At 40.8% G+C, this 25,772-nt stretch overlaps 1 protein-coding gene and 1 long non-coding RNA gene across 2 annotated transcripts; one reads left to right on the top strand and one right to left on the bottom strand.

Moving 5' to 3' along the window:
• The first annotated feature begins 1,104 nt into the window (after nt 1–1,104).
• LOC134200954 (uncharacterized) lies at nt 1,105–21,419 on the top strand. Its single transcript, XR_009976086.1, has 2 exons — nt 1,105–1,336; nt 20,263–21,419. It is a non-coding gene; the product is annotated as an uncharacterized LOC134200954 (long non-coding RNA).
• LOC101744867 (peroxidase) lies at nt 2,651–24,931 on the bottom strand. The gene is made up of 12 exons (XM_038018891.2): nt 24,762–24,931; nt 14,492–14,631; nt 14,250–14,414; nt 13,374–13,561; nt 9,625–9,820; nt 9,363–9,551; nt 8,048–8,195; nt 6,318–6,474; nt 5,490–5,663; nt 4,416–4,614; nt 3,979–4,084; nt 2,651–2,827 (listed from the first exon to the last, which is right to left on the bottom strand). Exons 1-12 carry the CDS (start codon nt 24,893–24,895, stop codon nt 2,761–2,763), a joined length of 1,863 nt encoding a protein of 620 aa, XP_037874819.1. The 5' UTR covers nt 24,896–24,931; the 3' UTR covers nt 2,651–2,760.
• Between the last annotated feature and the right edge of the window lie 841 nt (nt 24,932–25,772).

The raw sequence follows: 25,772 nt of genomic DNA, 5'->3' as shown, positions 1-25,772 counted from the left end.
ATTATTGCGCAGTTTGAGATTACAGGTATTAATCTCTACGTATCTTAGTGCGCGCTAATTTATTATTATGTTGCTGTGAATTTAGCATCGTTTTTTTAAAGTTAATGTATTTTTTATTATGTACTTTTTTCAAAAATCCTGTAGTAATTTCTGGAAAATATGTAAAAATAAGCTCAGCGGTTAGGGGTTAAATTACAATTGAATTACCAAGGATAGATTAATTAAAACGTCACGCAGTCTCGTCGCGTTATTTGATGGTGCCTCTTTTAGAGTTGTAAATAGAATTTTAATGCGACCCCGTGCGCTGCGCCGTATCGCCTCGAAAATTAATTGATAGAAAATGCGGTCGTATATTATAAAATAGAATCAAAACAGTAACCATTACATACATATACAATACTTATACGGATGCTTTTTAGATTTATTGTTTGGTTAGCTTTACTCTTTCTGTCACGAGGGCGTTGACCTGTGCTCATTAGTCACATGAAAAACTGCTCATATGGTCACCGAAGTTTCAACTTACTTTCATACGGAATTTCGCCAAAGTAAGAGTAAGTGATTTGGGCGTGAAGACATAACACATATGAGTCGATAATATCAAAGCCGGCAATGTGACTTTTGGACAATTATTGGTAAATCAGAAAAACGAATTATTGACTTTGTATTCCGTTGGCAGTCACAAAACTCTTCTGAACGACATCTTAGATAAATAACAGGTTAAGTATTAACCTTTATTTAATGCAGGTTTTGAGCCGTATTCTTTGAAGGAGACGATTATATTCAAATCAATCTGTATTGACATATCAATAATTTTTTTTTGTCCAAATGCACAGATTGCCACCTTTGATAATAGACGACTCATATGTACATTATTTACCTTGCTTTTAATAAATATTTTTTTGAGATTTAACAGTCTAAACTTTCAAAAAGTTCAAAAATATTTAAATGACCATAATTTTTTTTTTTGCAACGCACAATTTTAATTAGTGTTCATTCAACAAAGTTTTTAATTTAGAGTTTTCACGCATTTGACGCCTCTTTGGATTTGAATGAATCTTCCTTGAAGACGTAGAATTTTCAAAATTGTACATAATATAATTAAAGAACAGAAATTTTAAAATTGGAACTCATATTAGATCCATTCGAATTCCCGCTTGTGTACGCGCAACACGTACTACTGCAAATTAAACTATTAAAATCTAATTACTGTCAGCTCATTTTCACCGCTACACTAAAACTTTCAATTGTGATTGTGGAGTGCTCGCATCTCATTCGCCGCCGAAAAACCGTCTAGGAATTCTGCCGCTGAAGAGAACAAGGACTTGGAATACAACAGGTGAGTCATAATCCTCTGATTAAGACTTTTCTATTGTAATTTCACAGCGCCGCCAAAATATCGCTACCGTCTGCACATCACTTCACTTTATTTACATTTTCCAACCGCGTACGTTTTTTAGCTATTATATAGAGACACACACAAACGCGCGCGCGCTCACACTCTCACACAATAAAAAAACAATTCTAAAAATCACTAGTTTATGTTCTCTTACTGCTTTTTATAGACTTTTTCTTGTTCAACGTTATACCGGATTCTATTGTTTTATTGTACATAATATATGCTGTCATTGTCATTTTTCACTCATTGCATACTCCACAATTTTATATTATTAAAATATTATTATGCTTTTTTGCTATTTTACTTTCTAATTGACGTACTAAATATTTAAATGATATCATCGGGATATCCTGTACCTCAATTTAATCAACCAATAAGGTTATAGGGTATCGTTGGAATTTCTACAACATACCGAGTAACACAGACACAATTTGTTACGTTTTACTGATTTTTTGGACAGGATAGTTGTATTATTCATTTTATTAATTACTATAACTGATTTTCCATCCTCTATTGCATAATAGTGGGCTTAGAAATTAATGGACATTAACATAAATAGGCAATCGTATGAATCTACAATTCACGCCATCTAGGTAACGAGGTATACAAATAATGAATGTTTTGAAATTAACGCCATCTAGTTTGTCATTTATAACTTGGATTCGAATGCTCTTTTTAGAACTTACAAATTTTGCACCTGACCGTACATTATCATAAATGTCATTAATGACCTTGAGATTTAAGGCCGAAATGGCCGAAGTGGCCACTATTCTACTGGAATAAGAATGATGGATAGTTCTTGAAAGGTATCCAGAAATACGTAAAGTGCCATAAGTAAAAAAGTATAGTCCACCTGATAAGTCCACCTGCAAGCATTGACTTTAGCGATTCCACGGGCATTATTTTATGTTTAGATCAGGATGAAATCGCCTGATTTCGGTTTATTATTTGTGGATGGCATGTCGGAGTATGCGAGTCGATCCTTTAGTTTTTTTTTCTAGTGACATTTACTAGTGACAGGGCGTATTATACCTGCACCGGTTTGAATGATTAGAATTAGCATTCTCTAATTCTATTAAGCGGTAGGCAACGAACTTGTTGTGCCTCTGACTTCCAACAGTAGCCCCTTATCAACACTCTTCAACCTACAAAGGCAATAAAAAAGTAAACCATCGACACCTTATATCTCAAGATGCGCATGCCTTATCTCTCATTTAGGTTGTGGTGCTTATTGCCAATAAATGAATTGATAACTTTACTAATGAATTAACCACACTTTATTTTCCGTAAATGAATGTTGTTACATAAAATGAGTTAAGTCATGAACTCGCTGTCTGCCATTTACACTCAAAGATATTTTCAGTTTATGATTCTTCTTTCCAGTATGTAAAGTCTATAGCCGGAATTTCATCACAGCTGACCAAATTGTTCCTGAAATCACAAAATGACGTACAAATTAACGAAATTCAGTTCATTCTCTTAGCAGTAGATAGGGAATTAGCATCGTGAGATCTTGTGACGACCACCGCTTTCAACTAGTCACTCTCCGAATAAGGATAAATGGTTCAAGAGAGAAAGTTTTAGAGTTTGATCATTTTCCCATCAACACTTCATCTAATTTTTATACCTTCCTTGGTATTGTCATCACTGGCTAGTTACCAATTTTATGCCTTTTTTCATTACCTACTGCGAATCCTGCCGCAATTTGAAGGCAGAAATAAAATGGAATCCGTTGTGTGTGTCAAAGCAAATACGGTTTTGACTTAATGTCCTATAGTGTTTCTTTCCATTCACATTGTCGTATCTATGGGCTTTCAGTGGGCCGAATAGATGATGATGATGTAAAATATACAGAATAGCGGTAACTTTTAACGTAATAAATATGTCAATTGATGTAAATTTGATAACAATAAAGAAACTGTTGTGTATTTTGTTCAGCAACTATTTATCTATCTGCCTGTATTCCCTTAACTCGCTTAAGGTAGTAGCGACCTCTCCTGAACTATCTTGAACCTTTATCGTACTCCTCGAAATTTACTTTTATGTGCAATTTAACAGTAAGTATCGAAAGCCAGCTCGGATACGTTACAACGTACCTGACCATTTCTCAACCACAAAACATTGGTTTGTGTGATGGCTTTCACTCTGATGTCGATGCGGTCCGCTAACCACGGAACTCCTTCACGGTCAAATCTTTTTTTTCTACCTATTCGCTACGCATGGACAGCTAGGTGAACTCACGGGCTCAACCTGAGAAAATTTGCAAACACTGACCCTAGCAAGTGCAGTGCTTCGCAGAATCTACCACTCGATTGGAATCTCGACCCACTCAGAAGATCCGGCAAGAAACTCAATGGGCTATGTCTATGCGTTAGTTCACTCATCGAACTCGAAACGTCGCGATCGACCAGTTCGACGAGAACAGTGATTTAAAGAGCTAAAAATCACCAAGACTGAATCCGGTGGATCCGGTGGACAAGACATATATCAGGCGACGGCGGCTTTATCCCGTCGCCTGGTTTGGATATGGACATGAGGTCGTTTGTGCATCTAAAAACAAAAAAGAACAGAAAATGTCTTACCCTTTTCCAACGATAACGAAAGGGTTGGGTTGGATTTTTTCAACGTCATCTCCCACATAGCATAGCAGAAGCGCTAAAGAAGCTTTCCTAATTTCTTGAAGTTGTTCTGCAATTATTTTTATGTTAAATATATTTCTAAATACCTTTATGGCTACTTTTTGTTGTCTACGTTCGAAATCCCCTATTAAAATATTATACCTATCTAAAGAAAGTGTGATAAGTATTTTTTAGGATCGAAAAAAAAAACATTTTAACATTTACGCAATCTTCTCTACGAGGTGTACAGGAAAACTTGAACAGGATATTTGAGAATATAGATTTTAGTTCGAGTTGCATGTCTTGTAAAGCTCATGCTGAGTTTCTATATACAGCATGATATGATAGTTAATAATGAAGACATGTGGCACTCACCCCAAAGAAAAGAAAAGGAAACTCACCATAATTAAAGGCATGTGGGCGATTAGGCCTTTCATACCAATGTCTGTCAATGATAATACTTCTTTTAAGCTGGTTTGATAACAAACAGTGTACAGTTGGCGGAACGTGAGCTCCTTCTTTCAAATTCTCTAGCCAAATACCTGCCATAAGTTCTATGTCTTCGGCCGTCTCATAAACTTGTTTGAGCTGTCGTATTTTCTGGTTAAGCATTTACCATAAATATGAATTATATTTCATGTGCCAAGGAAATGAATTAATACATCTCTAAACTACTGAAAGCATGCATATGCTACTTTTATTCACATTTATTGAAATTTATATGATAAAATGTTATACATTAAAAATGTTACGAAAATAAAACATATGGTGCCATCCATTTTCAGATATTACTAGCATGTGTTATTGTCTCACGAAAAGCTAGTTCATTTTGAAATATTCTGCTTGGATAGTGCTAACAGGAGTTTAAAAAATGTTCTAATTTCTCTATGAACACTGTTAAAATTGTTCAAGCAATTTATTAATTCACCGGTATCTATGCAAACTCTAATAATGTAGTTAAAAACTGCGAAGCCTTGAAATCATTACGTGCTGAAATTTCTTTCTATTTTTTTTAAATAATAGAACCAGCCATTTTTAGTCAATAATTAATTATTAAGTTGCTGTTTTTTTTATTGATTAGATGGGTGGACGAGCTCACAGCCCACCTGGTGTTAAGTGGTTACTGGAGCTCATAGACATCTACAACGTAAATGCGCCACCCACCTTGAGATATAAGCTCTAAGGTCTCAAGTATAGTTACAACGGCTGCCCCACCCTTCAAAGCGAAACGCAATACTGCTTCATGGCAGGCAGGGAAACGAAGTACGTATTACTGTACTGTGTATAGCTTGCTTACCCTTGAAATTAAAATTGAAGCTAGGCATTAGAGATCGGCAGAATAATGGCCGCACTATTAACATACGCATTATTCTGTTGATCGCTAACATAACGTAACCAGCGTTAACTTTGGAGTATATTAGTCGCGATAACGATTGCCCACCTACTCAACTAAAAAACTCACAGTACTTTCTTACCTCATCACTAATGTGGTCCGTTAAATCGTCGAAATCAACATGTTTTTTTGAATAGCCCGAGCAGAAGTCTCTGTATTTTGTGTAAGAAGGTAGTCCAAAATATCTGCCTTTAGCTAAATCTGCTGTCGGTATATCGAAAATTTCTTGCACGGGTCCTAAGCCGACATCTGTTATCTGTAAAGAAATTTTAAAATTTCCATGAAAGAATCAACCGTAATTTCATTTGGCTTTTTAGATTTAGATAAGTACTTTCCACAAGCTTCGTTTGAAGGAAGGACATGGCATAGCGCTCGGAAAACATCATGGAGAAGCTGGATGGTACGTGGTAAAAAAGTTCTCTGGAAATGCACTGTGGATGAATGCAGTGGCTTCAGGTAATATGGATGAACTCTACTCAAGTGGAGGGCGGTGCGATGGAAAAAACGAGATGATGGGATCATCTCGAAAAATTCCTCGGAGCACTCTTTATGGCTTAGATGGGTGGACGAGCTCACGGCCCTCCTTGTGTTAAGTGGGTACCGGAGACCTTAAACATCAACAACGTAAACGCCGCCATCCACCTTGAAACATAAGTTCTAAGCTCTCAGTTTTTACAGTACAACAACTGCCTCACCCTTCAAACGGAACCGCGTTACTGCTTCAGGACAGAAATAGACAGGGTTGTAATACCTACCCGCACAAGCTCCCAATACGAGATGTATTGGGAGTTTGTAGTAATAACGCAAATTAAAATTTTAACACCGATACAGTTGCATCACTTGATACGAACGCACCGGACATCTTATCCTTTAGGCTACGACGACTTGAATAACTCATTACGATACTAACATCAGGATCTACGCTGGAATCACCTTTGCCAGTAGCTTGATAATACGATCCTCGTGTTACGGTCGACATAATGTCACCTACAGCTAAAGACTGGACGCTCAGAGTGAAGTTCACCATTGGTACTTCTTTAATGAAATTAAAGTTTTTATCAAAAAGTCTGAAATAAAAAGATTTTCGAAATTTATTTCTTAAAATTTAATTGTATTTGTAAATAAACAATATTTTTTATTGATGGCTGAAACTTTTATGCCAACAACAATCTGAATTTAATGAAGAAGAAACTTCACTACTGAGAAGAATGTGCAAGAATCACAAAGCTTGCTTTTTTCTCAAATAGGTATGTATGCGCTCTCACATCACCACACAAAAAACAATATTTATCAAATAAAATGAGCAGAACTAAACCTAGAACAGGTCTAAATTTTCTCAGCACTGACCAAATAACAAAAAGACAAGAGTGAAAATCACAATCACATGTTTGTTAACAGATTTTTACTGTTTTATCAAGTTAAACTTAAAATATATAATAATATCTATAAATTACACCTAAACTACTAAACCGATTTTAACTTTTTTTTTAAATATGTGATTTGTTCCAACTTAGGCCATAGGATGGTTTTTATTTCCATTAATGGTCGGAATATGTATTAATTAACAATAACATTATTTCTTATGTTAATTATTGTTATTACTTGTAAGTTTCATGAGTCTAAAACAGATGGCGCCTTAAATCAATTTTTACAGACAATTGTAATACTGTCTGACATTAATATCTCATAGATGGTGCTGTGTTAAGAATGTCAACGTTTCACATAAGCTACAATTTAAAGGCATAAACACTACGTGCTGCTAAGGCTAAAGTATAAGTGAAATTTATTTCGTAGTAAACGCAATACAGTCAAATCCAATTATTGTTCTTACTTTGTTAATTTTTGGTATTAGCATAGCCGGGAACGTGTTATTTAGAAACAAAAACCTTAGTCACAGCAACGTGTGGCCGGGTCTGCTAGTTATATATTATTATAAAACTAGCTGTACCCGTCCGCTTCGCTGAGCATTTAAAATTAATATTATTATTTCTCACCCCCACAAAGATGCTCATCATTAACGCCCCCCCAACTGGTGTAGGGAGTCTAACACTCATATAAATATTAGCCTATCCATTAAGTACATGTATTTTCTACATGGATACCAAGTTTCAAATCAATCGGATGCATGGTTCAGTAGTCATAACGGAACACCCGTAAAAACCGCTGTAGATTTATATATTAGTATAGATTGTTAATAACAACAATCAACATAAGAAATCATTTTATTGCTAACTAATAAATATTGCGACCATTAATCGAAATAAAAACCATTCTATGGCCTAAGTTGGAACAAAATACATATTAAAAAAAAAGTTAAAATCGGTTCAGTAGGTGTCCATCGCGGACAAATAATGTGACACATAATTTATATATTAAGATATATTAATTATTAATTAATTAATTATTTTGAGCAAATATTCAATTGATTTTAAAAAAATGGAACTAAGCGAATTACTATTGATTTTAGAAGCTAAACACAATATAATTATAAGCTTTATATCTCCCACGAAAATATCTCCTTCGAAACCGTTGACTCCGGCGTGACTCCAATTACTTGATTTCTAATCATATACTTTTAGTGCAAAAACTATTTTTCGTTATTTTTTGTTTCGAATTTATTTTGTAGTTATTAAGGCTTACTTTTGAGCGCCGTATTGTATTGTATGAAACCACCTGCTCGCGTATGCGTACTCTAGAGCAATTTGAGGCACAACCGTTTCATCGTAAATGTCCCTGAAGCCCGTTGAGTTACATAATATTATTTCATCTTCAATCATGTGATCTTTACCTACAAATTCAATTTGATTTTTAATGATTGTTCTATATACGGGATGTCTCACCAAGAGTATATCAAGCCGAAACGTGGCAATAATATCAACAACGAATATCAATTTAAAATCTTAAAAAAAAACTTAGTCGTAATTAGTAAATCCATACAAAAAAAATATATTTTATCACTGTTCACGATGACAACCCTGAATACAAACAGCAAAAGTACAATTAGGCCGTTCGTTCAGTTAATTGCGTTAGAACGACATAAACATAACAAATTCGTTAAACGCATTTCAAACAATAAATATGGCGACGATAACATGCAGCCATATTACTAAGAACATAAGGCTCAAAAACTACTACAAATTTAAATCTTATAACGGCGAATGTTACTAAATATCACCTTTACTGTAAAGACAAAAGAAGCTGTTTGATTCGCCGATACAGTCGGGGCGACTAGCGGCTACGGCGGAATCCCTCAAAGGAAAAATGTATGCAGTGTGCGGATTTAATTCGTACGACAAGTGTTCATAATTTGCTTCCACTTCCGATACAAATTCAAATCTTTTTATATGTGGCAGTCCTTATTTTTTACTACTAATCATATTACGGTACCTTCATTCATAACATTCAAAAACATAATTCAAGGGTTGGCAGAAAAATAGTTTGTTCGTTATGTTTAAATGCTCTTTATTCCGAAACTATTCACTTAGGAACTTATGTTTTCGTCGTATCGATTAATCTAATACAACATCACTTACAGTTTACGGCTTGATATACCCTTTGTGGGACATCCTGTATAGGGTTAATTGCCTTATACTATATTAGTAGTATTATTATCAATTGAAAAATTTATATCACAGAATCATCTTTAATCTGTATTTATAAAAGTCGATATGTGTATGCGTGTCCTTCTCCTCTATAGAGACCTCCTTATAGATCTTTTTTTATCATTTAGAGAGCCAAGTTATAAAACTATTGTGTTGACATTGGTCAATAATAGTTGGACAAAATTTCTAATTAATCGGGCGTTTTGAAGTCTGTGATAATGACGTGTAAAGATTCAGTTACATACAAACATAGATCCATAACCTAATAAGTTAAAACAAGTTAAAAATCGGTAAGAGGGTAAACTTATTGGTTTAAATTTAAAAATTGTTTGTTTAAATTTAATAGAACTTACCCAAAACTTCGGGCAGAAATTCGTAATAGAACATTTGCAGATGAAAAGCGACAACAATATCTCTCGCAGTATAAAAGAGTTGCTCGTCATCCCAGCTAGGATTGAGATTTGCTAGTTGCTGAGCCACATAGTTATGGAAGCGCCAGAACCATGTTGTAAACAGATTAGTGCCCAATATTCCATTTGGTACTGAAGAATACAAGAAAATATATTATTATCTTTCTTATTCAAGCCATGAAATGAAGAATCAAAAATTCATTACCAGTTCTAGTACACCCTGTACTAATGGCTTGCTTGATAAAACAAGTGGTATTATCGCTGGCGTCACTAGGGAACTGTCTGCCATTAACCACTTCGTATTTCAACTGTCCACCTTCATAAGACCTAACTTGGTTTAAAGAACCAGCAGAAAACTCGTAAATATTAGATAAATCAAAGAATGTCGTAGAGAAGTCGATCTGAAATAAAAAATATATAACTAAAATTACATAGTCTAATGAATAAATTAAATTAAATGAAGTAAATAATTAAATGTTAAACGCTGCTATATGTTACGTTTTTTTTCCACAGGAGAAAATCGCCGGATCCCCATCCCTTTTTCTATGTTTGAATGATTACTGGTGGCCCGGAGGTCTTTCCAGTTTTACCATGACAGGTGGGCGAGTAAAGGCTCAGCCAGGAAGGGTGGGATTTGCTAACAGCTGTCCGAGCGCCTCCGAAGGAGACCTAACAACTCAAGAGCAACTGCTTCTCGAATGAATCTACTACCGGATCGGAAATTGCGACCCGCTGAGAAGACCCGGCGAGAAACTCAGCGTGCTGATGTATGGGTTAGGCTGCACGTCTCTCGAACTTTTTGTCGAGTTCACCACACTGGCGTAAGTCATGACGGGCCTTATGCAAGTTTTGTAAAGTGTCACCTTATTCCGAAGGGACATTTTACTCCGCTTACAGATCAAACCGCTTCGCCGCTCCGCTTACAGCTCAGGTAAAGTATGCCGAGAATAAACGCGGCATGGTCGCGGACTGATTTGATATGCAAGCGGAATGTCATCGATGCATCCAGGGTGACGCCCAGGTACTTGACCTTCCTGGCCCAGGGTGTGGGTTGTATATAGAGAGTAATCGGGGTGTAAGATTCTTTCTCCTAATCCGGGAGGACATCTGTATGGAGCTTCGCCTTTGAAATAGCACCGCAGTACTTTTCGCTGGGTTAATGTCGATGCGCTATTTTCGGAACCACTGTCCTAGGGCTACGGTTGCGCTCTGAAGCTTCCTCGCGATTAGGGACTTGTTTCTATTCGAATAGTAAACGATTGTGTCGTCGGCGAATAAAGCCAACTGGGTCGGCGGCGACCGGGGAATATTGTTGACGAATAAACTAAATTTAAGGGGCGAGAGGACAGAGCCTTGCGGGACTCCAGCCGTGAGAGTTCGCGGGGAGGAGCGGGTTCCTTCAACTCGATATCGAAAAGAGCGGTTCGACAAGAAGTCCCGTATGATGAGCACGAGACTATCCGGCACGCCCATGTTGAATAGTTTGAAAATCAAACCGTCGTACCAGACTTTGTCGAACGCTTTTGCGATGTCGAAGAAGAGAGCTTCCATGTAGAGTGTTTTTGGTCGGTTAAGCCCCACAAGAATGTGCTCCGTGAGGCGGTGCACCTGTTGAACGCATGAAGAATTTGGACGGAATTCGAAATGTTCATCGATGAGAATGCCCTTGGATGAGACGAAGTCTCTAAGTCGTTTGTAGAGCACACGCTCAGCAGTTTGCCTAGAGACATGAGGAGGCTAAGCGGGCGGTAGCTCGTCGGATTATTTTTTGGTTTACTGGGTTTATGTATGCCGATAACGTCCGCTTCTTTCCACACCGCGGGAAAGATACAGTTCGCCATAGTGGCATTGAAAATAGATGCCAACTGGGCTTGCAATCTATATGTATATGTTTTTTAATAACGCTATGTCGATTATATCCGGCCGATGCGCGATGTCTAGCGGGCAGTGAGTCGGCGTTAGCGGAGCGACGATATCGATGGCGAAATGATCGACTAACGCGTCGAGTACCATTATCCCCATTCGCGCAACGGGTGGGGTAAGTGGCAGTTACCGGTACCAAATTTTCTAATGAAATACGTACTCAACAAACGTTCACGATTGACATCCACGGTGAAGGAAAACATCGTGTAATAAAATAAAAGTGGTGATTACTCGTGATGCGCATAACATCTGCCCACAACAATGATGCTGGATGACGACCACGACCGCTCTGATAAGAGTGATACGACATACGATACGAATAAAAATCAAACCCGCAAAATTATAATTTGCGTAATTACTGGTGGTAGGACCTCTTGTGAGTCCGCACGGGTAGGTACCACCACCCTGCCTATTTCTGCCGTGAAGCAGTAATGCGTTTCGGTTTGAATAGTAGTGCAGCCGTTGTAACTATACTGAGACCTTAGAACTTATATCTCAAGGTGGGTGGCGCATTTACGTTGTAGATGTCTATGGGCTCCAGTAACCACTTAACACCAGGTGGGCTGTGAGCTCGTCCACCCATCTAAGCAATAAAAAAAAGTTGAACCTGACTAAAAACTCCTGCCGCTCATAGCCGGCGCCCTACCCCGGACACCGGGCCGGATCCCAGTCGAAGTTATTGAGACAGCAGGACAGGGTTTAAGCAGAGCATATTACATCCATCCCGCCGTCGCCCAGACGCCGAACCAATGGCCACCGGCAACACGAAGACTGATTCCCTCGGTCGACGGGACGGGAACCCGCCTAGACGGCGCCGCGCTGCACCTTCCCCCGGAGCGGTCGGGGGAACGCGGTCTACCATCACCCGGCTTCCTATTACGAGCACGGTATAAAGCACCCCGCCCCACGCCTGGGTCACTCCCCGCATAAAGCGGGTGGAGCCCGAAGCTATTTAGGGGCCGGGTCACGGATGGGACCCCGGTTCCGGCCCCCTGCTGGGCGGCAGTGGATTTCTGCGTAGTGAGGAGAGCTTTGCCTCACCCGCCCCGCCGCCTCATTCTGCGAGAGGATGCACTCGTAGAAGTCGAGCATAGCTTTCCAGGACTCGTCACCGTCAAGCATCGATGCCACGATGCCAGGCAGCGACAAGTTCGGTCCTATTTTTGCGACCAGGACACGGCGCTGCACCTCCCAAGTGGGGCAAACAGCGAGCGTATGCTCCGCCGTGTCCAGGTCGTGTCCACAGTGGTGGCACCTCGTCGTCGGCTCAGCTTCTATTCGGTGCAGGTACTTCCCAAAGTATCCGTGCCTAATCAGCACCTGCACCAGACGAAAGGTGAGGCGTTCTGCGCCACGTTTCACCCAGTCATCAAAACCGGGTAAACTCGACGGTCCGTAGACCCCACGTGGGGATAGCTAACTGCCTCGACTACGATTCGAGCAGGGAAGGAGAATCTCCTTTGGGGAAATGCGCCACGCCCAGAGCATGAAGATCGCTGCACCACCCATAATCGGAAGTGAGCGACTCCCCCTCCAGCTCCCATGGTGGCGTCCTTGCCAACACACACGCTGCCTCAAAGGAGACCGTGCGATATCGACGGATGACCCTGATGGCAACGGTGCGCTGCGGCCGCCACTTGAATCGAGCCATAGTTTTTTATCGGTGTATTAAGTTTTAAATCGGTGGGATATCGATTAAAATTTATCAATCAACATTTCACTCTAATCACATACCTCAAGTTAACATTTACATCGGTTTCTAAGAGCAGCATTCCACTAACCTTTTTCTTATAATTGTTATTTTAATATTTAAAATCTACGTGCTGTATTCGTTTTGGTGTTAAATTCCGTGTTCAAAGCACCAAATATAATATTATCATATACGAAAACATTGTGGAGAAAAAAAAAAGTTTTTGGAAGCCCAATGTCACCTCTTCTGCCTTTAGCATAGTGTTTTCTTTATTAGCAACCATGGTAGACCAGTACCTAGTGATAACCGATTATTTCCTTGACGGTTACATATTTACTTACTCGACTAGGAGTCGTGCCATTCTCAATGCATCCCAGATTTTGGAACGTCATAGGTTTTGTCATGTTAAAGCACTTGTGCCCCGAAAATCGGTGAACCGGGTCGAATTCTGGTATGAAGTTAGGAGCACACATAGGATCAGATTTTCCCTCTTCTTTACAGCAGTAAGGCCTAGTCACGACGTAATTCACTGAAATTGGCTTTACGATAATTACTGCTAATACGATTTTGGAATCAATTTCTGTAGGTACCGTGTTAAGTTTAGAATGATTGTTCTTGAAATAAGAGCTCTCATTTAGGTACCATCAACCTGACCACTTCCGGTGTGAAACATTATGGTGCATTCATGCAATACCTGCAATTGGATTCAATGCATTCCGGTTTGAAGAGTAAGAAAGATATTGTACCAATAAGATTTGATCAAACTTTAATTCTGGGTGTAATTAGCTAGAAAACTTCGTGTGCCAATGTTCGAAACTACTACGTCTACGAGGTAAATACGTACCTACTCAATATTGTATTCACAGAAAAACTTTTACGTTGAAAAAATTACATCTATTATGATAATACTGCAATTTGAGTTTACTAAAATCTTAAAATCATAACTTATGAATTTTTGTATTGGTGTAAGGTGACTGTGAGTCCACCCAAGTGTTACTTTGTGGCAGACCTAGGCAGGATGATGGTACCTATCCGAAATCCAGATATGCCAGTCTATGGCAGTATAGACTGCAGCCTATTTATTCTCCGGCGATATGATTAGTCGCCTTTTACAACATTTACGAGAAGAGACAGTATGGTATGTACTATTCTACACAATACAACCAATAAATCGCCATCGCTGCACCACTCTTAATTTAGTGATATGGGGATCTTACAGATGTCATGTGCGGAGACAACATCAATGGCCATAAACTCAATGTAATACGCAGACAACTGCGTTAATTTTGCATCTGTAGCCAATCCTACTGTCAATAGATTGTTCTTGATATGTCTGGCTAGAGGATACTCCTTCCCTGAACTGGTCAGCCTGGGCTCAAAATCTGGAAGAAAAATTTTCAGTGTTGTTTACATTCTTAATACATCATTTTTGATATTGAATTGCATTCGAAATTTATACCTTCACGAAAATCGGCGGGCAGGATTCTGAAAGTTGGTGTATGGTATGCTCCCCGGGTAGGATAATAAAGGTTATTGCAGCTACCGTCTGTACGCCTCCATTCGGTCTCTTCACAAGGCTGAATATTATTCGCACATGTACTGAAAAACAAACTTAACCTCTAACAATTCAGTTTTTAACATATTTTGAGAACAATAGTGTTTTGTGTTTGATGGTCTTAGAGATTGCTCTTAAAGGCTTATTACATTTGCCTGAATTTAGTCGACTGAATTCAGGGCATACTTTTTCAAGTACAAATAGTTTTGACATAAAGTTGGCCCACTTTTGGGCATTGTCCTTTAGAAGCTTCTGATTACACTGTTCTAAATTCAGTTACTGAATCAATTGTCAGGTTAAACGCGACGAAGTAAGACGTGTCGTGTACGTAAGAAGATGGCCCCAGTATTGTCTAGACAACAACAATTTTTTTGTTATTTTGTTGTTTTCCGTTTAAATTTCTCAAAAAAAAAACAAGAATATCGGTGAAGAAATATTTATTGCTGTGTGGAATGTTAGCAAATATGAACATTATGAGTGATTTAGAACCAGTAGACTTCAAAAGTTATCTATAAATGGATTCGATCTCGTTAGACCTAATATTAAACTTTGTTACACTGTTTATTCAAAAGCAGGATATTATCCTACGACAGTCCATTATATATCTATTATATAACTATTACATATTTCATCCTACGATAGTATAAGTCCAAAAGAAAGATTGGTTGTAACATTAAGATTTCTTGCAATAGGAAATTCGTATCAAGATTTAAAATTTAGTTCTTCAATATCCCAACCCCTGATGACAAAAACTATCCCTGAAACATGTCGGGCTATTTATAAATATCTGGCACATTAAATAAAGGCGACCGAAATTAATACTTTTTATTCGGAAGCAAAAAACAAACTAAAACGTTCTTACACACGGAGAGCTATGGGACGACTGAATGAAACCATTCAGTAACTAAATGCGATTACACCTTCCTAAATGCGTTTCTAATTAAGTTTCTAAATGATTCAGTCAGTCAGAAAACATCCTTGCTACTGATTCAGTAAACTAACTTACTTAATGCTATTACACTTGACTGAATTCAGTCGTCTGAATTCAGCCAAGTGTAATAAGCCTATTAGCGATAAAACCGCCAATTGTCCTTTTTTTGTATTTAATGTCGCAATTTAATTTTTTTTAATATACGCTCTCCTTCTCTCTCTCTCTTTTAGCCCAACAGCTGTTCTGTCGCGATTTGAAGGTATATTTTGTAATCATATGTTGTAATTAAAAAAATGTCTAAGGACACAATTGAACGTTTGCTTGAACGCGATAACCAAACGAATCTAGGGCGAGTTGCTATATAGACAGAGATTTGCTGAGACAGTCGCTTTCTTAAAATTAGAAATTATTTAAAAAAAAAACAGTTTTTAGAGAGAGAGAAAGAGAGAAGACACTTTAGGGCACACCAAAACACGATTTACATTCAAAAAACAGTCAAAAAGCAGACACATTTGTACAATATGCGGTCTTATCGCTAAAAACGATATCTTCCAGACAACCGTTTAATTTACAGAAATTCTGGAAAATATAAAAATAAAGCAGGTATGTTGCGGCGTACTAAAGACAATACATTATTATACAAAATAGATACATACAAGAACAGATATACCGTTTACATATAATATGAAATATATAGCTAACTGAATTATCACCAATATACATACTTACATAAAATACATACTAATAATCATATATTTAATACGTGAAGCAAAAACTTTGTATCCCTTTTTACGAAAATTGCGCGGACGGAGGAGTATGAAATTTTCCACATTTATAGAGAATATTGAGAAGAAGTGCACAATGTTATAGGGTAGTCTTGGCAAAATGGGGGGTTGGTGCTTCCCGCTTCCGTAGGTTTAACCCGCGATTCCCTACAAGTGACCCCTGGGTGGTGCTAAACGGGAGCCGAAAACATAACCGGTGGTAGGACTTAGTCCGACTGGCTGGCGACCACCCTCCAACTAGAGTCCGCCGCCAAATAGCCTAGCTGTGTTCCGGCGTGTGGGTTGGAGAGCCAGTTCTATCCCTTCCCTTTCCCCTTCCTTGTTGGGGGTGAGTCTTGGTTACGCCTGGAACTTGCGGAGCAGACGTGCGTGCGAACTCGCGGGGCGTGATTGTTTGACGGGGGTATAGGGAGACCCAGTGAAACGGTATCCGCTGCCGCCCGCCGGTCAGTAGGGGACCTGAACCCGGGTGTCTCTACTAAACTCCGCCCCGGGAAGCTGTCCCGCCAACCGGTGTAAAATTCTGCCGTGCGGTCGTCGTGCCGGAGTCGGAGACCGGAGTGGATCCCGGCGATCGCACGCAGAGTGGACTGGGGGCCCTTCCATGCCCTGCGTCAGTCTCTCACGCAACCCGTGGTCGAGCACGTACTATGTTCCGCGCTTCATTCAGGTGTTGCCTCGATCTCACCTCTAACATCCTACCTCTCCTAATCCTACTCTCCCGAAATATAACAACTTAATGAAGTCGAAAAAAAAGAAAAGGGTTTTACAGGCGGCTCCCCATTCCACATTTAATGTGGATTTCAGCAATGTCAGGGGCCTACATAGCAACCTTGACGCCGTACACCACCACCTTGAGACGGCGCAGCCTGCCCTGCTTTTTTTAACGGAGACGCAGATATCTGCTCCGGATGATACCTCATACCTTGAATACCCCGGCTACGTATTGGAGCACAACTTCCTGCGTAAAGCCGGGGTGTGCGTATTCGTCCGGGCTGATGTCTGTTGTCGCCGTCTTCGGGGCCTCCAACAACGGGACCTGTCCCTCTTGTGGCTGCGCGTAGATCACGGGGGCCGTAGCCGAATCTACGCGTGCCTGTACAGGTCCCACAGCAGTGATGCAGGTTCAGCTCTGTTTGAACATGTGCAAGAGGGGACTAACCGCGTGCTTGAGCAGTACCCATCTGCGGAGGTGGTGGTTCTTGGAGACTTTAACGCTCACCACCAAGAGTGGTTGGGGTCCAGAACCACTGACCTCCCGGGTCGGACTGCCTACGATTTCGCCTTGGCCTACGGCTTCTCCCAGCTGGTGACACAGCCCACCCGTGTCCCAGATATCGAGGGGCACGAGCCTTCTTTGTTGGACCTTCTGCTGACCACAGATCCGGCCGGATACAGTGTGGTGGTCGACGCTCCGCTTGGATCGTCTGATCACTGCCTTATTCGTGCTGCCGTTCCACTCTCTCGTCCTGATCGTCGAACGACGACCGGGTATCGAAGAGTTTGGCGGTATATGTCAGCAGATTGGGATGGATTGCGTGAATTTTACGCATCCTACCCATGGGGGCGGTTCTGCTTTTCCTCTGCTGATCCTGACGTCTGTGCGGACCGTCTTAAAGACGTGGTGCTCCAGGGGATGGAATTGTTTATTCCCTCCTCTGAAGTGCCCGTTGGGGGTCGCAGCAGACCCTGGTATAACAATGCCAGCAGGGATGCTGCACACCTCAAGCGGTCCGCATACGTGGCATGGGATAATGCCAGGAGACGTCAGGACCCTAACATCTCAGAGGAAAGGCGGAAATATAACGCCGCTTCCAGGTCCTACAAGAAGGTTATTGCCAAGGCGAAGTCGGAGCACGTTGCTAGAATTGGCGAGCGACTGAAGAGCTATCCCTCTGGGAGCCGTGCTTTTTGGTCGCTCGCCAAAGCTGCAGAAGGAAACTTTTGCAGGTCTAGTCTCCCACCACTACGCAAGTCCGATGACAGTCTGGCCCATAGTGCGAAAGAGAAGGCTGACCTTCTGGTCAAACTCTTCGCCTCGAACTCGACTGTGGACGACGGGGGTGCCACACCACCGAACATCCTCCGGTGTGATAGTTCCCTGCCCGAGATCTGCTTTACACAGTGTGCAGTCAGGCGGGAACTCCGACTCCTGGACGTCCATAAGTCGAGCGGGCCAGACGGCATCCCTGCAGTGGTTCTGAAAACGTGCGCCCCTGAGCTGACGCCTGCGCTAACGCGTTTGTATCGCCTCTCTTATTGCACTAACAGGGTTCCGTCTTCATGGAAGACTGCCCACGTCCACCCTATCCCCAAGAAGGGTGACCGGTCGGACCCATCGAGCTATAGGCCTATCGCGATAACTTCCTTGCTTTCCAAGGTGATGGAGCGAATAATTAATATACAACTCCTGAAGTATCTGGAGGATCGCCAGCTGATCAGTGACCGACAGTACGGTTTCCGTCACGGTCGCTCAGCTGGCGATCTTCTTGTATACCTTACTCACAGGTGGGCTGAAGCCTTGGAAAGCAAGGGCGAGGCTCTTGCTGTGAGCCTTGATATCGCGAAGGCCTTCGACAGGGTCTGGCATAGGGCACTTCTATCGAAGTTACCATCTTACGGAATCCCCGAGGGTCTCTGCAAGTGGATCGCTAGCTTTTTGGATGGGCGGAGCATCACGGTCGTTGTAGACGGTGACTGTTCTGATACCATGACCATTAACGCTGGCGTTCCACAAGGTTCGGTGCTCTCCCCTACGCTTTTCATACTGTATATCAATGACATGCTGTCTATTGATGGCATGCATTGCTATGCAGATGACAGCACGGGGGATGCGCGATATATCGGCCATCAGAGTCTCTCTCGGAGCGTGGTGCAAGAGAGACGATCAAAACTTGTGTCTGAAGTGGAGAACTCTCTGGGGCGAGTCTCCGAATGGGGTGAATTGAACTTGGTTCAATTCAACCCGATAAAGACACAAGTTTGCGCGTTCACTGCGAAGAAGGACCCCTTTGTCATGGCGCCGCAATTCCAAGGAGTATCCCTGCAACCTTCCGAGAGTATCGGGATACTTGGGGTCGACATTTCGAGCGATGTCCAGTTTCGGAGTCATTTGGAAGGCAAAGCCAAGTTGGCGTCCAAAATGCTGGGAGTCCTCAACAGAGCGAAGCGGTACTTCACGCCTGGACAAAGACTTTTGCTTTATAAAGCACAAGTCCGGCCTCGCATGGAGTACTGCTCCCATCTCTGGGCTGGGGCTCCCAAATACCAGCTTCTTCCATTTGACTCCATACAGAGGAGGGCCGTTCGGATTGTCGATAATCCCATTCTCTCGGATCGTTTGGAGCCTCTGGGTCTGCGGAGGGACTTCAGTTCCCTCTGTATTTTGTACCGTATGTTCCATGGGGAGTGCTCTGAGGAATTGTTCGAGATGATACCAGCATCTCGTTTTTACCATCGCACCGCCCGCCACCGGAGTAGAGTTCATCCATACTACCTGGCCTTACATCTTTTTTGCCACGTACCATCCGGCTATGGAATGAGCTCCCCTCCACGGTGTTTCCCGAGCGCTATGACATGTCCTTCTTCAAACGAGGCTTGTGGAGAGTATTAAGCGGTAGGCAGCGGCTCGGCTCTGCCCCTGGCATTGCTGAAGTCCATGGGCGACGGTAACCACTCACCATCAGGTGGGCCGTATGCCCGTCTGCCTACAAAGGCAATAAAAAAAAAAAAAAAAAAAAAAAAAAAAAAAAAAAAAAAAAAAAAAAAAAAAAAAAAAAAAAAAAAAAAAAAAAAATTTGTGATTATAGAAGTATAAAATACAATCATAATAGTGTACAAACTTACAATTACAATTAATTATAGTCGAATTTCGACTACTGCGGGACCTCTAGTATACTTACATACACATAATAAATCAACAGTATGGAAATAAAACAAACAGCCCTTTTTTTTGTCAGGAGGAAATCACCGGACTTCCGCCCCCCACTGGGTATAGAGGGCGGGGCATGTCGAAGTTGAACCGACGAAAACCTCCTGTCGCTCAACAACCAGCATCCAAACCTCGCATGAGACAGAACTCATGAAAAGGCAAAGAGGGGAAAGTGAAGCGTTTAGTGCGGAGCACATCTCTTCCATCACCCTTCCCCTCGGGACACCGGACCGGCGGTCGTCGACGCCACGACCACCAGCCCTCTCGGGAAACAAATAGACCTAAGCAGATAAGTAGTGTTCCTTCACCATTCTTTTAAAGCAATTTAAAGTTGGAGCACTTCTCACTGCATCCGGCAGAGCATTCCACAATTGAACCGCCTGGACGGTGAATGAATTATCAAAGAATGATGATGAATGCGCCGGCATTTTTAGTCTCAGGCTATCCGATGATCTCAGGGAAAAATTGTGCGTATCACCTAGGAACTCGAAACGTTCTTTGAGATATGGGTATGGGGATTAAAGAGAGTGCAATATAGTAATTAATGAAAGGACATGAATATTGCGTAGAAGGCAAATAGGTAACCACTTGAGTTTAGTGCGAAAATCAGATACATCATCATATTTCCGTAAACCAAATATGAATCTTATGCAGAAATTTTGTAGCCGCTCAAGTTTATCAAGCTGTGTTTCAGTTAAATCAGTATAACTGGCATCGGCGTAGTCAAGAATTGGAAGAAGGAGAGATTGTGCAAGCGCAGTTTTAGTGGCAGTTGGAAGAAAATTTCGTAACCGTCTCAAAGATCCAGCTGATGCAAACACCTTCCGGCTAACCTCTTTTATCTGTGCGTTCCATGAAAGGTTTTTATCAATTAAGATTCCTAAATGTTTCACAGTATCACTGATAGGAATTTGTACGCCATCGAATAAAATAGCCGGAAGCTGCGACCATCTCACTTTCGAGCACATTCTTGAACTACCGACAACAATGACCTGTGTCTTCGACGGGTTCACCCTCAATCCATGCGAATTACTCCAATGGGATAATATTGATAAATCATTATTCAGCGTCTTCATCGCGTTGGTCAGTTCTGATAAAGAAGTTAGATCTGTAGATCATCTGCGCACACATGGTAGGAAGAAGTAAGTTGCATAGAAATATTATAGAATTTATAAAAATTGAAAAGAGTAAAGGAGATAAAACGCCACCCTGCAGTACATCTACGTGCGTTTCACACCATGAAGAATAGGCGTTCTCACAGTGAATACGCTGTCGGCGACGAGACAGGTAACTTCGAAACCAACCAACCACGGTCGGAGATATGTTAATGGAGCTAAGGATGGCTAGAAGTATGTCGAAATCAACGGTACCAAATGCATTACTGAAATCCAGCAATGCCAACACCGTCAGTTTCCTACTCTCCATGCCAAGTCTGATGGCATCCGTAATAGTCACCAGGGCTGTGACCGTGCTATGACCGGGACGAAAGCCGGATTGGTAAGGGTTTAACAGCTAGTTCCTTGTATGAAACTCACTGAGTTGGCTGTGAATCAAGCGTTCTAAAACCTTTGAAAGAAACGGTAGAATGGAAATTGGACGGTATTCTGAAAAGGATATAGGATTCGACTTTTTTGGCAGTGGTGTAATTTGTGCTTTTTTCCAAGCCTTTGGAAAGTTGCCGCTAGATAATGAGTGATTGAGGATATTACTGATAACGGGAAGGGTTTGGTCCAGGACAGGAAGGATCATATTACGGGCGACACAGTCACTTCCAACTGTATTGAAAGTTATAGATAATATTCTCCGCTTAACATCACAAGCCATTTGGTGATTAAAAACAAATGGAGAGCAATTTGGGACTGGAAGAGATGAAATATGATTTAATGTTTTTGATTTAGTTGCCCCATCAAAATGGGACGACGCACAGAAATGTTGATTTAATAAATCAATACTCGAATGAGATAAATGAGTGTTATGTTGTGATTTTCCAATCCCCAGTGATCTAAGAAATTTCCAGACTTTAGCTGGATCTCCATTTTCGACAGCACTATGGATATGTTGGCGTTGTGTATCCCTACACACCCTGTTGCATTGATTGCGGATTCGGTGATAATTTGTGCTATGTTCGAGGGGAGGTTTTTTCTTATATTTTAATTTAGCAGCCGCCTTCTTGATTAAGAGACTTTTAATTTCATTAGTAAGCCACGGCGCTGGCAAATGTTTTAATTCTCACTGGTCGACATGGTGCGTGCTTGTTATATACATCAGTTAATTTTGCATTGAACTGATCAACTTTCTCATTGATTGAGGTAGAACACGTCAAAGCAGTCTAGTCAATGCTGCCTGCACCTTCTCGAAGTCTTTCAAGATCCATACCGTTAAAACTGCACAGCAGAAGAATTTTTGAGTTAGTCTTAGGAGGTCATACTTTGTATGAGACGAAGATTGCCATCTTCATCTCATACAAAGTATGACCTCCTAAGACGATGAAGACGTTGAGGGATCATGATATGAGAAAGCATCAGCTGAACATTGTCCATAGTCAGCCACGTAGTCACGAGAAGAAACAAAAATAAGATCAAGAAGTGATGGAGTACAGTTTGTAAAATGATGTGTCGAGTTCAACGGTAGAATAGTTAAATTTACTGATTCGATCATCGAGCGTAATAAAGTAGTTCGAGAATTGTTTTTAAGGAGGCATGTCTTAAAGTCACCCATGATAATAGTATGAGTAAATGAAGGCATTATGCTTTCTAGCAAAGTTACAAAAGAAGTAAAAAAAAATATACTTGAATAAGGACAATAATAAACACCAAGTAACATCTTCGGGTGTTGCAGTTCTATTTCAAGAAATAAGTGCTCGCCCGCACATGACGGTGTAGGCTTTGCCGATCCATTAACGACTGCACAATTAAACTATGAAAGGATATAAATGGCAACGCCACCACCGCCGCCAGTAATACGGTCGTTCCTAAAAAGTTGAAAACCAGGAATGGTATAAGATGTAGAAGGAAGACATGGCCTAAGCCAAGATTCTGACACAAGTATAGCATGGATATTCTTAGAATCAAAACTTCCAAGCATGTCAGGGAAATGAGCCGGAATACTCTGGGCATTGATATGAACGACATTAAAATTCCTAGGAACACCAGAGATCCGTGAAGACAATGTTTCTGCTAAAGAAGGCACACTAACATCGCTGTCGTCGCTGTTTGTTGAATAAAAAGTTTCAGATTCACTTGTATCTGTTGAGTTAAGCATATAAGTAGATATATATATATAATCAAAATATCAATGCGATTATGAATATATAATTATACAAATTAAAAATACCCACCAACTGGGAAAGTATCTATTAAATATTAATTTAACTATAATAGAGACAAAACAAGCAAAAATATAACAAAATAAAAGGAAATCAAAGTAGCAAAATAGAATACCTATATAAAATCGAACGTAGCAATTAGGTAGTATAATCTTATTTGAAAATGAAAACATTAAATAGTAAATACAAAGCAAAAAAACAAAAAAAGAAAAAAAAGAAAAAAAATAAAAGAAACTAAAATTAAAGAAATACAAATCAGAAGCATGAGTAGAAGCATGAATCATGAAGTCGTGGCCTAAAGAATAAGACGTCCGGTGCATTCGTGTTGAAGCGATGCAACGGTGTTCGAATCCCGCAGGCGGGTACCAATTTTTCTAATGAAATACGTACTCGACAAATGTTCACGATTCACTTCCACGGTGAAGGAACAACATCGTGTAATAAAAATCAAACCCGCAATATTATAATTTGCGTAATTACTGGTGGTAGGACCATCTGTGAGTCCGCGCGGATAGGTACCACCGCCTTGCCTATTTCTGCCGTGAAGCAGTAATGCGTTTCGGTTTGAAGGGTGGGGCAGCCGTTGTAACTATACTGAGACTTTAGAACTTGTATCTCAAGGTGGGTGGCGCGTCTACGTTGTAGATGTCTATGGGCTCCAGTAACCACTTAACACCAGGTGGGCTGTGAGCCCGTCCACCCATCAAAGCAATAAAAAATAAAAAAAAGAGTAACAGTGAGAAGATTACAGTATACTTAAATTCATCTCGATGTTTTCTTTATTAAACGTGGCATTAAACTTAATACATGTAATTTTGCTGTATAGACGAAGATCCTTTTCGGAAAGGATCTTCGTGATGATATTGAACGTTTTCTATTAAGAAAACGTTCAATATCATCACTGTCACTAAAATATTTAAATTTAAAATTAAATGTAAAATTAAATTTAAAATTTAAAATAAATGTAGACAAAAGGCTACTTATAAGCTAGAAAACAGGTAGTTTTGAAATTAATACTACAACAATATAAACAAAATTAAAGATAAAATGAAAAAAAATAATAATAATAAGAATAAGAAGTTGATAAGGAAAGTCAATTTCGCTTTAGAATTAAAACAAAAAAGTGTTATATAACACAAAATTTAACTTTATTAAAATTTCATTTAGTTTAAGTTAGTGTAAGGTATAATCGATATTCTCACCTTAAAATATTTGCATTTTCATAGGCCTGTCTTTGCTCATCTGTTAGAAGCGTACCTTCCCATGAGTCATAATAAACTGCTTTTGCTGGATTAACAACTAATATAATGAGAGCGCATATTGGCAGGAACGACATCGTAATGGCCTGTGCAAGCAATACAATGGTTTCTCTATAATATTCTCAATTTATATATTTTAATTGAGTAAACATTGCATCATTTTTTAAATCCTTTTGTACGTGAAACAAAAGAATATTAAAATGATTGTTTATAATTAAGTTAAGGTGTCATTTTTCTACGAAAGATGACTTTACATTTTCGATGTTCGAATGTAATGATTTAGACAAATACGCATAATAATAACTTTTTTTTTTGGTCAGGAGGAAATCGCCGGACTCCCACTCTCCAGTGGGGATGGAGGGTGGGGCATGTCGGAGTCGAACCGACTAAAACCTCCTGTCGCTCAACAACCCACGTCCGAGCCTCGCATGAGACAGAACTGATGAAAAGGCAAGGGGAGGAGAGTGAAGCGTTTAGTGCGGAACTCATCTCTCCCATCTCCCTCCCCATCGGGACGCCGGGCCAGGGATCGTCGGCGCCACGTCCACCAGCCCTCTTGGTCGGCAGGCTGTCCGAAGCCCGCCTAGATGGCGCCGGCTTGAATGGGTTATCCTACAAAATACCCCGCTGGGTCAGAACCAGCGTGGGTCGAGGATAGCCGGCCTTCCATCACCCGGATGCTCTTGCGTAAAATGCGTGCAGAGCAGCTTGCACGTCGTCTTCTTAGGCCCCCTTCGCCGGGCCCCAGACCGACATATGAGGGGGACCCGAAACACTTAGAGGGCCAGGCCTTGTGCGAGATCCGCCTCCCTGGCCCCCGCTCGACGGCGGCGGGCTTGTGCGTCTCTCGTGCGCCCCGCCGCCTCCTTCTGCGAGATGGTGCACTCGCAGAAGTCGAGCATCACCTTCCACGACTCGTCGTCGCCGAGCATCGATGCCACAACACTCGGCAAC

Source organism: Bombyx mori, chromosome 22, assembly GCF_030269925.1.
Source record: "Bombyx mori chromosome 22, ASM3026992v2".
Lineage (NCBI taxonomy): Eukaryota > Metazoa > Arthropoda > Insecta > Lepidoptera > Bombycidae > Bombyx > Bombyx mori.
The sequence above is the reverse complement of the archived record's forward strand: the minus strand, read 5'-3'. Positions and strand labels throughout refer to the sequence as shown.